This window comes from Curcuma longa, chromosome 11 (assembly GCF_044706935.1).
Source record: "Curcuma longa cultivar G26 ecotype Majalengka, Jawa Barat chromosome 11, ITB_CL_G26_1.1, whole genome shotgun sequence".
NCBI lineage: Eukaryota > Viridiplantae > Streptophyta > Magnoliopsida > Zingiberales > Zingiberaceae > Curcuma > Curcuma longa.
In genome coordinates, this window is record NC_133871.1 from 5,997,146 (window position 1) to 6,009,534 (window position 12,389).

At 45.2% G+C, this 12,389-nt stretch overlaps 3 protein-coding genes across 3 annotated transcripts; 2 read left to right on the plus strand and 1 right to left on the minus strand.

Moving 5' to 3' along the window:
• Window positions 1-1,650: 1,650 nt before the first annotated feature.
• LOC141841818 (brassinosteroid LRR receptor kinase BRL1-like) lies at window positions 1,651-5,915 on the plus strand. Its single transcript, XM_074730015.1, has 2 exons — window positions 1,651-1,839; window positions 1,935-5,915. The coding sequence occupies exon 2, from the start codon at window positions 2,124-2,126 to the stop codon at window positions 5,649-5,651; it is 3,528 nt and encodes a 1,175-aa protein (XP_074586116.1). The 5' UTR covers window positions 1,651-1,839; window positions 1,935-2,123; the 3' UTR covers window positions 5,652-5,915.
• Window positions 5,916-6,397: 482 nt separating this feature from the next.
• On the plus strand, window positions 6,398-9,284 carry LOC141840253 (APO protein 1, chloroplastic-like). The gene is made up of 3 exons (XM_074728183.1): window positions 6,398-6,663; window positions 7,379-7,680; window positions 8,274-9,284. The coding sequence occupies exons 1-3, from the start codon at window positions 6,424-6,426 to the stop codon at window positions 9,109-9,111; spliced, it is 1,380 nt and encodes a 459-aa protein (XP_074584284.1). The 5' UTR covers window positions 6,398-6,423; the 3' UTR covers window positions 9,112-9,284.
• A 92-nt stretch (window positions 9,285-9,376) lies between these two features.
• Window positions 9,377-11,418, minus strand: LOC141837026 (uncharacterized). The gene is made up of 6 exons (XM_074724509.1): window positions 11,349-11,418; window positions 10,930-11,263; window positions 10,624-10,840; window positions 9,992-10,529; window positions 9,819-9,917; window positions 9,377-9,717 (listed from the first exon to the last, which is right to left on the minus strand). The coding sequence occupies exons 1-6, from the start codon at window positions 11,416-11,418 to the stop codon at window positions 9,461-9,463; spliced, it is 1,515 nt and encodes a 504-aa protein (XP_074580610.1). The 3' UTR covers window positions 9,377-9,460.
• Window positions 11,419-12,389: the final 971 nt, after the last annotated feature.

The following is a 12,389-nucleotide window of genomic DNA, read 5'->3' on the forward strand; positions in this document are numbered from 1 at the left end:
TCGTGCACCCACCTAGCGATTGCGTTGCCGCGGGCCCCACCCCACGCTGGGGAGATAACCACCGCACGTGACCGCTGGTAATTTTTTCACTATAAATATATAAAAAAAAAAATTTTGGTCCAATGGAATTTTACCCAGATAAATAAATTAAACAACCATCGACCCTCGTGCGTCTCTCCGTTAGATTGCATCCTTGGATTCCGACAGGCATCCTGCGGCCGCCGCAGATCCATCCACTACCACTAGCCGGTACGGTCGAACGATTTGGTGGTGCGGTAGATTGAACCGGATCTAAGCCACCTGACCGGCCGGGCGGCCGCATTGATCGGGGAAGATCCAAGGACTGGCTCGAGAAAGATTTTGCCATTTCCCTATCTAATCTAACCTACCACTTATTAATGTATAGAAGAAAGATACGCAGACAGATCATGCTCGCGCCCAGTGTCCTCCCAGTACAAGCCGAACCGAAACAGGGGTTTATAAATGGGCAAAAAATTAAAAGGCGGCGCCATTAATTAAGACGGGCATCCTTTATTTAAAAAAAAATCAGCTTAAAACAATAATTAAATTTTATTAATATTATTTTAAAATGATTAAAATCGTTATATGAAGTATTTTTTATTAAATTATGTGTTGGGTATTATGATCTGACTCATAGTTTCAGTGACATGTCAGATAGAAGGGTGATTTGTCCGGGCGCGATGAACAAAAGGAGCCTAACTTGACCGTCAAGGTTGACTTGACCCTATACCAGAGTTGATTGGACCCCACCCATTCCAACTCACTCAACTTAGTCGGACCTCTATTCGACCCCTCACCCATATCCTCGGTTAATCGCTTTGGTCCATTTTATCTTACGATCACAGTCTGCCTAAGCCCATTGCTCCTACACTCAAGTCGAGTCAGCTCGCCAAACCTCTCAAGCAATCAAAACCAAATCTATCATACAGTTATCGCCGCCAGAATGTTGTACGACATGGCAATTGAATGCTACACAGTTATCCGTAATAATCGCAATAGGATCCACAGACAATATGTCTCCATATATCCCAAATCCTCATCTATATGGATCCTCCTTAATTAATGATAAGACAACCCGCATGCGATCTACACTATATAACCTCCTTCATACACGAAGATACAGGTATGCGTAAAAATACTTTTCCTCTACCATTTTTCTTCTTTTTTTCGAAACTAACTTGAGCGTCGGAGGGGTCGAGCCGAGGCATCCTCGGCCTTCCATCTCATCATGCTTGTGTTTTCAGGATTGTCGGCTGGTTCCCTTCTTCCTCCTCGCAAAGTCAATCTTGGTGCTGAGTGGCTAGTGACGCGTCCGAAAGCCGATCTCAATCGGAACAAATTAAATTTTTTAAAAAAATGATTTTATATATAATGGCTATTTACCCTTTTATAAATTGGGGTGAATTAGCGCGTATGTTTTGGGAAAGAGGGATGCGAAAAGAGCGGACTCGGAAAGCATCGAATCCCTAGTTTGACTGACTCGGGGAGGAAAAAGGAAGGACCTTGCTTCATCGACTGGAAAATTCCTTTTTCCACAGTGGACGACGGAAGCAGAGATGCAGCAGCGCACAGAGCTCGATTATCTTGATTTAATTAATCGCGGCCTTTTGTAATTTAATTGCCCATTGCCTCGTCCTTGCGTCTCTCGCAGTTGAGCGGCTCTGCGGGTTTCTTTTACTTCGCGGAAGCAAGGCGAAGTCTTTCCCTTTTCTGTCCATTTCTGGCTTGAACACGGCCGGTCGATATCCCATTTTGATCGCTTCCGTCGCTTTGTCTCTGCGAAAGTTCGCTGGGGATCGATTCCGGCAGCTTAAAAAGGTGAGCTTTTTTTTTGTTTTTGTTTTTGTTGCTTTTAAAGATTCCGGGAAGAACTTCATCCGTTTAATCACGATTTGTCTTTGGTTGGCCTGCAGTTTGAAACTTCAGCTGCAAATTCCGATCTTTTTTCTCCTCCTGCGGCAATTCGACGAAGTTTTTCTGTGCACTTGTAAATCTGTGCTTCTTCTTCTTCCGTGTGAAGTTAGTGTTGTAGGATGATCACCGGAGAGGAGTAGCGTATCAGAAAAGAGTCGCCTTTGTTCCCCTGTGAGTTATCTCGAGCCATGGAGAGTAGCAGCTTCGCCCTCTTCTTCGTCACGAGCTTACTTGCTTTGCCTTTTTCCATGGAGACACCGGAGGAGGCCTCTGCCTTGATCCAATTCAAGCTCAACTCCGTTGCTTCCGATCCTAACAACTTTCTGCAGAGCTGGAATTTGTCCTCCGCTAATTCGAGCGGCAGCCCCTGTTCCTGGACGGGGGTAATCTGCTCGACGTTCGACGGCCGTGTTGGCGGCCTCAACCTCAGCGGCATGGGCCTCAGTGGCCGTCTCAGCCTCGATCATCTCATGGTGCTCACTGCGCTTCGCGATGTCAATCTTCGGGGGAATTCCTTCCGTGGCAACCTCTCCTACGGCAGCGCCGCCGCCGCCTCCTCCTCCCAAAACTGCGGTTTTGAGACGGTGGACATTTCGTCGAACGCCTTGAACGAGACGGTCCCCGCCGGGTTCTTGACCTCCTGCCGGAGCTTGGTTTCTCTCAATCTATCAAGGAACGCAATCGCCGGAGGCATTTATCCCTTCGGCGCTTCCATCCGTGAGCTGGACTTGTCTCGTAACCACATATCCGACTCCGGGCTGCTCAGCTACGCCCTCTCGAGCTGCGGCGCTCTTAGTTTTCTCAACTTCTCCGCCAACAAGCTCGTTGCGAGGCTGGGAACCCTGCCATCGTGCTCCAACCTCTCCACCCTCGACCTCTCCTACAACAATCTCTCCGGCGACTTCTCGAGCTTCGATTTTGGGGCCTGCGGCAACATCACGGTGCTCGATTTGTCATACACCGGCCTCGGCGGCGCCGGGCTTCCCCAGAGCCTGGCCAACTGCAGGCAGCTCGCCGACCTCGACCTCTCCGGAAATGACTTCACCGGACGCATTCCATCCTTTCTGGGAAATTTTTCAAATTTGCGGCGGTTGTCGATGGCAAATAACCAATTTTGGGCGGACATCCCGCCTGAGCTTGGCCACACATGTGGGACTCTGGTGGAGCTCAACCTCTCTGGAAACAACCTCACCGGCGGCCTGCCTTCCACCTTCATCTCATGCTCAGCGCTAATGCGGCTTGATCTCGGAGACAATCAGCTCTCCGGAAATTTCATCGAGCAAGTCATTAGCACTATGCCGGCTCTGCGGTATCTCCACCTTCCCTTCAACAATATCACCGGCCCTGTTCCATTAGAGGCATTGACAAGCTTCCCGCTGCTTGAGGTCGTGGATCTCGGTTCGAATGCCTTCACCGGCGAAATACCCACTGGGCTCTGCTCCTCTCTCCCTAACCTCGAGAGCATCTTCCTGCCCAACAATTTCCTCTCAGGAACGTTGCCTGTGGATCTTGGAAACTGTTCAAATCTTCGAACGCTTGATCTTAGCTTCAACGGGTTGAGTGGGCCTGTTCCACTGGGGATCTGGTCCCTGCCGAAGCTTGTGGATTTGGTGATCTGGGCAAACAATCTCTCCGGCGAGATACCTGATAACCTCTGCTCAAACAGTGCCACGATGGAGACTTTAATTCTGAGCTACAACACCATCCATGGCAGCATCCCGCCTTCATTCTCTAATTGCGTGAATCTTATTTGGGTTTCTCTCTCAGGCAACCTGCTCACAGGAAGCATTCCGATCGGTATTGGAAATCTCCAAAGCCTGGCTATCCTCCAACTGGGCAACAACTCGCTTTCAGGCGAGATACCGGAAGGACTTGGTAGCTGCCGGAATCTCATATGGCTCGACCTGACCAGCAATGGCCTTATCGGCCCCATTCCCCCATCCCTCGCAGCTCAAGCTGGGCTTATAGTCCCAGGAATTGTCTCCGGTAAGCAATTCGCATTCTTGAGGAATGAGGCAGGGAACATATGCCCGGGTGCCGGTGTGCTATTCGAATTCAACGGCATAAGGCCAGAGAGACTGGCTAATTTTCCTCTAGTTCATTCTTGCCCAGCCACTAGAATCTACACTGGAACAACAGTCTATACTTTTGCGAGCAATGGGAGTATGATCTACCTGGACCTATCATATAACTCACTCTCAGGGACAATACCAGACGGCATCGGGTTCATGGAATACCTTCAAGTTCTCAACGTCGGGCACAATCAGCTTATCGGTCCACTGCCTGATTCTTTCGGTGGTTTGAAATCCATTGGTGTTCTTGATGTCTCCCACAATCATCTCACTGGCTACCTCCCCGGGGGACTAGGAAGTCTTTCATTTCTAAGCGACTTGGATGTCTCAAACAACAACCTCACTGGTCCGATTCCAACCGCCGGCCAGCTCACCACATTCCCAGCATCTCGCTATGCGAACAACTCCGGTCTTTGTGGGCTACCTTTGCCCCCATGCGTGGCTAAAGGCGGAGGCCATGACTCGTTCCACGATTCCGGTGGGAGGAGGAGAGTCTTTGTTGGCAGCATTTTCATTGGCATTCTGATATCGTTGCTGATCATATTTTCGTTCGTATTGGTTCTATATAAAATGAAGAAGCGCCAAAAAGCTGAGAATTCGAGATTCGGCAATGTCGATAGTATCCCGGCATCCGGGACAAACAGCTGGAAGCTCTCTGGTGTTCCCGAGCCTCTCAGTATCAATGTTGCCACATTTGAGAAACCTCTGAGGAAGCTAACATTTGCACACCTCCTCGAGGCCACCAATGGCTTCAGCGCTGATAGCTTGATCGGTTCAGGTGGCTTTGGAGAGGTTTACAAGGCTCGACTCAAGGATGGAACTGTGGTCGCAATCAAGAAGCTGATTCATGTCACCGGCCAGGGGGATCGGGAGTTCACCGCCGAAATGGAGACGATTGGCAAAATTAAGCATCGAAACCTTGTACCTCTTCTTGGTTACTGCAAGATTGGCGAAGAGAGGCTTTTGGTTTACGAATACATGGAATTTGGGAGCTTGGATGTTCTTCTTCACGAACAGGCCAAGGGTGGAGTCATCAAGCTGGATTGGGCTGTGAGGAAGAAGATCGCAATTGGTTCTGCAAGGGGGCTCGCTTTCCTTCATCACAGTTGCATACCTCACATCATACACAGAGACATGAAATCCAGCAATGTGCTACTGGATGAGAACATGGAGGCCCGGGTCTCAGATTTTGGGATGGCAAGGCTTATGAATGCTCTCGACACTCATCTCAGCGTCAGCACGCTGGCTGGAACACCTGGTTATGTGCCGCCGGAGTACTACATGAGCTTTAGGTGCACGACGAAAGGGGATGTGTATAGCTTCGGAGTAGTGCTCTTGGAGCTCCTATCAGGGAAGAAGCCCATCGATCCGTCCGAGTTCGGGGACACCAACCTCGCCGGCTGGGCTAAGCAATTGGTGAAAGAGAGCAGGTACAGTGAAATCTTTGATCCTGACTTGATGAAGACGAAATCTGAGGTGGCTGAGCTCTTCAGATATCTGAATATTGCCTGCCAGTGCTTGGATGATCGACCGCCGAAAAGACCCACAATGATTCAAGTTATGGCGATGTTCACAGAGCTACAAATCGACACAGACAGCGGCTTCCTCGATACAATTGATGAATCTGGAGAAATAGCACCTTGATCTGCTTCTGGTTCAGAAAGTAGCAAATTTTGTTCCATTGAAGGTGGTGTAACAGCCATCTTCTATTGCCATAGCAATTCTGTATCTGCATTTTTTTTCATTAGTGTAAATATCACAAGAATGCTCGATTATGCAGGAAAAGAAGGAAGGAGATGATACGAAATAGATAGGTTTGTATCAAGTGCAGAAACAAATATATGAAAGAAGACCAACACAACAATTTCTTGTATTTTCAAGATGAAATGATATGCACATTAAAGCTCTTGATTCTTAGTCATCTGTAGAACACTTCAATTACGCAAATTTATAGGTAGGTATTCAGTTCAACAACTTTAGGAATCATACAACTTGAAGAGCACATTTAGATGTGTTTCATAGGAAGTCTTCATAGGCAAAACACGACCCATTGGCCATCAATGACAGGGAAGAAAACCAAGAAATCCAAAGACGTATGTTGGTTCAAGGTGGCAGTAACAAGTTGTAGAGATGGAACTGCTAGCATTAACACTAGTTTCAGAAGTGGTAGAATTCGGAAGCTCCCAACTGAGTATTTTTTGGATGTTGTGGTCCAGTGCTCCTTGTCTTCTCTGTATTAAATAGAAGAGTTTTTGTTCAAAGTAACACAGAGTCAAAGGATGTCGATCCAGTAACAAAGGCCCAAGGGCCATTTGGAGATCAGCCCAACACAATTCAGACCTCAGAAAATATTGTTTTGAGTCGTCAGATTCACTCAGTGAGCCATCGTCGACAGGGAGAGTTGATCTCTGCGTTCATGGCGGCGATATCGGCCGTGGCCTTTGTATCGCCGTCGCACAACTCTCCATTCCTCCGGTCTCCATGTTCTAACTTGCAGCGGGCACCTCCTTCGATGCCCACCCTTCACGACTCTTGTAATTCCTGCATCAACCCCTCTCTCTTCCGCATCTCCAAGGCGCCGCTGGCCCGGTGGTTCCACGCTTCTTCGTCGGCGATGGATAGGTCGAATTCGGGTCGCCATACTCATGACGGTGGCGTAAGTTTTTAGTATCAATGTGTTCTTATACCCATATAGGGTTTTGGCTTTTAGGTTTTAGTTTGTCGAAGATGGACTGGATATGTAAAAGTTGAATTTTTTTTTAGTTTCTGTCGCACTTTCTCCCTTCTTGATTTCTTCATGATTTCGGCTAAGCATACAACTTCTCTTTGATGATGTGTGATTTGTAATCCAAAATTGTGTATGCGATCACTTTTTTCAAGTTGTTGCAGTACAATCATTTTCTTTCTTACAAATTGAACATAAGAGCCATAGGGGCCTATGCCTTGCAAAATTCATAACTTGTACCATAAAACAGAATTACAACTATGAAAGAAGTAAATCAACCTCCAATTTTGGTGATTAGCCACCACAAAAGAGTTGGTCATCTAGTTGAGGATAAAGCACAGTGAGTGAAAAATCCAACAACAATATTATTGCACACCTGAAGTATTAAGTGTAATTGAGTGCTATACTATGTACATGACATATACATTGTGGGTTCAATATTATATAGAAGATGTTTCCTATGGCTCAGTGTCTCGTTGTTCATTTTGGTAAATTGCATGATTAGTATGCTCAGTATGCTGTGTGTCCTTCATGATGGCTCAACAAAGTATAAGGTTCAAAAATCTATTCTCATTTAAAATGTATATGGAAGAATGGCATTCCAATTGATGCTTTGTTGAGCACTTGATTTGTGTTTGTCTCTCAGGAATCACAGCATCTTTCTAACAAGAAGGTCTATAGACGTCATCGCCAAAATGTTGATCTCCCACCTGTACTGCCAAAGAACAAAAAGAAACCCTTCCCTATCCCAATCCACAAGATGCTACAACTATCTAGGCAGGATAAGAAACTGGCAGAAAAAGGAATCGAGAAACCTCTCAAGCCGCCCAAAAATGGCTTACTGGTCCCTGAGCTTATTCCTGTTGCTTATGAGGTATTGGACTACTGGAAGGTGTTGATAAGAGGCCTCTCACAGTTGATGAATGTGGTTACAGTCTATGGTTGTAGGTAATATAAAAACAATGGCTTTTCCTGTTCTTTGGCTTCCCTGATTACCTATCATCTGTACATATGTACTTTTTTCCCCCCTTCATGCATTGCCTTATAATAATACCAACACGCCAGCAAGAGAATAGTGTGCGTAATTTGAATAGATCTTGTTGTCTAGATTAAATGCCAGCAAGGATTTGCTGGACTAGTTAGCCATTGCCAATTTTGTTGGTTAATATCTTCAGATGGATACCCTTCTTGAAATTCTATTTTCTTCTGAGTCTTGAACTACATATGCTTCACCAAATACCAAAATCTAGGAAAATGTTATACTTTTTAAAACTGTTTATTAGCATCTCATGATCACAGTTGCTTGATTTACGCTTAGAAGTTAATTCTATTGTAAAGTAGCCATTTGCTCTATGCATTAGTAACTTCAATGATAAAAGTAACTGAAGAATGAAAACTGCTATGAACTGTACGAATAAGTTCATCACATTACTTAAATTTCTACTTTCTGTTATGTTGTCAATTACCTAAGATGAGCTGAAGTTCCTTGATTTTTATCTCATAAAATCCTATTTATTTTACTTTTTGACAATCCATCTCAGCAAATGCCCTGAAGTCCATGTTGGTCCAGTTGGCCACCAAATTCAAGATTGCCATGGCACTGGAAGTGAGCAGCGGAGAAACTACCACAGCTGGGTCAAAGGTTCCATCAATGATGTTCTCATCCCAATCGAATCTTACCACCTCTTCGACCCCTTTGGAAAGCGCATCAAGCATGAGACTCGTTTCGACTATGACAGGATCCCAGCAGTTGTGGAGCTCTGTATTCAGGCAGGTGCTGATTTGCCCGAGTACCCTTCTCGTAGAAGGACATCCCCTATTCGAATGCTGGGGAAAAAGGTGATTGACCGGGGTGGATATATGGAGGAACCAAAGCCACAGTGCCCTGAAGATTACATGTCACTCCTTGCAGAGCTGGACACCTACGGAGCCAAACTGGAGCAACCTCTGCTGTCAGCAGATAAAACAAGAAAACTTGCTGAAACAACTGTGAAAGCATACAGCACAGTCAGACGCGGTGTGAGGCAGCTGATGAAGGAATATTCAGTGAAGGCGTGCGGTTATTGCTCTGAGGTTCATGTAGGTCCATGGGGCCACAATGTAAAGCTTTGTGGAGCCTTCAAGCACCAATGGAGAGATGGTAAGCACGGATGGCAGGATGCAACGTTGGATGAGGTAATTCCTCACAATTACGTGTGGCACGTTTTTGATCCTAAAGGTCCTCCCTTGAGGACTGCTCTCAGAAGGTACTATGGGAAGGCTCCAGCAGTAGTAGAAGTATGTGTGCAAGCAGGGGCAGAGATTCCTGAGAGTTACAAGCCTATGATGAGGCTGGACATCATAGTTCCAGATTCTGAAGAAGCTAGATTGGTAGCATAATTTGTATATATGCAGGATTCTGAAGAATCTAAGCTTCCTTTTGTCCACTAGAATATGTTTGAAGCTCATGTTCTGTGCAGATGACCATATACCTTTTTTTTTTGTTTAAATGATATTGCACCGGCCTGATAGTTATTTCTTTCCCCATTTCGTGGTGTCAATTTAAGTTATAATTTCTAAGGTTGCTTGAATTAGTTGAATTACATGAATTAGTCTTCTTTCTTCTTTCTTTTTAGTTGTTTCGGCCTTTGCAAAATGAAAAGAGTTTGATATCAGCAAATGAAGCAGCCAATGAAAACTTGTCTTTGCAACTTTCAGATTACAATTATTGCGATCGATGTGTTCAGCTTCAGGGAACAATCTGAGGGATGGCAGCCAACGATGCTTGTGCCTTTTCACTGGAGAAGCCGAGATCAACCATGTTGCCTTCCAAATACTTCTCGTACGAAGCCAGATCAAAGTGCCCATGCCCACACATTGCTATCAGTATGACTTTCTCTTCGCCCGTCTCCTTACACTGCAGCGCTTCTCTAATTGCAGCAGCAATGGCGTGAGTTGGCTCTGGAGCCGGAATCAGACCCTCTGTTCGCGCAAACAGCAATGCACCTGTGAACAATCTCGACAGTCATGCGGCTACTGAACTTCTCAAAGCAATCAGGAAGAAAGTGGAAAGCCAAAATGAAGGTAATAATTAAATTTTTAGTTACCGCGAAAGCATTCAGTTTGAGGAAGTGATATGGCTTCCATGAATCCCATCTCATAAACATGTGAAACCAGTGGTGCCATTCCATGGTAGCGCAAACCGCCTACGACCAAGAACAACTTCAGAATCCAAAAGGTAAAGCAGAGGGAACCTAAATCACTCATGAAATTCTTCCACCTGCGTGAATTGGATCAGGGACAAAGTCATGGCCAAGTGTATGCATCTTCATCAATGGTGTCATCCCGACGGTGTCGCCGTAATCGTAGGCGTAAATGCCTTTGGTCAGCGAAGGGCATGCTGCTGGCTCTACAGCTCTTATCAGGGGGTTCAGTTTCCCTTTCAGCTTCTCCCGAATGAAAGGAAACGTTAACCCGCCGAAGTTAGACCCGCCGCCGGTGCAGCCTATGATCACGTCCGGCGTTTCACCGATCGCCTCCAATTGCCCGAGACATTCCTCACCGATGATAGTTTGGTGAAGCAACACGTGGTTTAGAACACTCCCCAAACAATACTTGGTGTCTTCATGAGCAGCTGCAACCTCGACTGCCTCAGAGATTGCTATCCCTAAACTGCCGGGGCTCAGAGGATCATCCTCGAGGATTTTTCGACCGGCATTGGTGACCGTAGACGGCGACGGATGAACTCTAGCTCCCCATGTTTGCATCATGAGTTTCCGGTAAGGTTTCTGATCATAAGAAGCGCGAACCTGCCAAACCTGAACACCAAGTTGCCTGTCTAAGTTTTCAAGAACCAGATAGAACCCCAATTGCGAGACATGTAGACACTGATCTACAGTTCTATGTTCTTACTTCACAATTGAGACCGAATAGGCTACAAGCAAAAGCCAAAGAGCTGCCCCACTGGCCGGCGCCGGTTTCGGTCACGACGTTCCTCACTCCCTGCTGAGCATTGTACCATGCTTGTGGGACTGCAGTATTGGGCTTGTGAGAACCTGCAGGGCTTGTGCCCTCATATTTATAGTAGATCCTCGCAGGCGTTTCAAGCAGTTTCTCTAGTCTCTTCGCTCTGTATATCAGAAGAGAAAGGAAGATAGATCCTCAGGGATTTTGTTCATATGGCTGTTAAAGTTGCTTAATTAATCCAAGAACACAAACCTGATAAGAGGGGTTGGCCGCCAGAGGCTGTAGATGTCGACGACTTCCTCCGGTATAGGGATGAACCTCTCATCGCTGACCTCTTGCTTGATCAGCTCATCTGGGAAAAGGGGCGATAGGTCTTCTTGTTTAAGTGGCTTATGAGTCTTCGGATGCAGAGCAGGAGGAGGTTTTACTGGGAGATCAGCGACGAGGTTGTACCACTGCCTCGGTATCTCCACCTTGTGGCCATCGCCGGCAGTTGCTCGGATTCTCAGTCCATGGCCGTGAGAGAGCTTCTTACGAACTCCAAATCTCACGCTTGGTGCCAAACCAAGCAGTGATTCCGCAGTAGCTGAACAAAAAAACACAGTGAACTTTATTTAATCAGCAGCGAGCCTCACGGAAACAGTAACGTAAACATGAAAAATACAACGTACTCGAGGAAGATGCTCGAGGGGAGGCAGCAGGGGAGGAAGGGAGGCGCATGGAGGCGGCGGTGGCGGCCATGGCTGAAGCAAGCAAGTCAAAAATGGCGAAGAGATAAGATTGCTGTCAAGTGTGTGACATCTAGAGATAGATCTTGCTGGGCTGTTTAAATTAAAGCCGAGTGTGGGATTTGTTTATTGAAGTGCTATGCACATGATACATGCTAATTCAGGGGAAGTCTGTGAGAATAATCTAACAAATTGTGATAAAAATGGCAAAGATTTAAAGAAGAAGCAAAGCAGTAGGAGGATCAGAGAAAAGCCAATGAATGTGTTTCGTTGAATTGCAGACACCAGCAAAATAGTTGTTGTAGCTCTGACAACAAGAATGCGTAGGCGGCTTGTGGGCCACAAGTGGAACTATCAGCCATCGTCAAGTCCACGGAAACATCCAAAATCATCATGAGCCCAATTTGTTTGGTTGTTTATGAACTTTTCTATAGACATAGACAGATAGATAGATAGATAGATCGAGCGTAATTGACTTAGTTATTATGGAATAGATTTGTTAAAATGAATAAAGATTGAATTTTGATGAAACTGAAATAATATCTTCTTCCATAATAGTTAATTATAGATTTTTTATTTACCTTCTCAATTATGAGATCAATTATGTGGGTTGTCAGGATGACAAATTTCATTTTTTTCTGTAATAAATAGAGGATTTCATCTTGAAATAGATAAGGAATTTCATCTTTTATTAAAATAGGTAGATAGATAATTCAATCATCTCACATTAATTCCACGTGGAAATGTTAAAATTTCTGAAAGTTAAAATATTTGTTAAAATAAATTATGTCTCAGCATTTTTTTAAAATCAATCAAATTTTAGATTTTAAAATGAAGCTTCTCTGCATATTCGTTTTAAGAAAGATTGATTCGTCCAACTAATTTAGAGAATCACAGACGTTACTGACTCTAATACTATAACATTTAAGTCTGATAGTTTTCAAAACTATTACTTAATAAATAAGCAATTAAAGCTTGATAAAC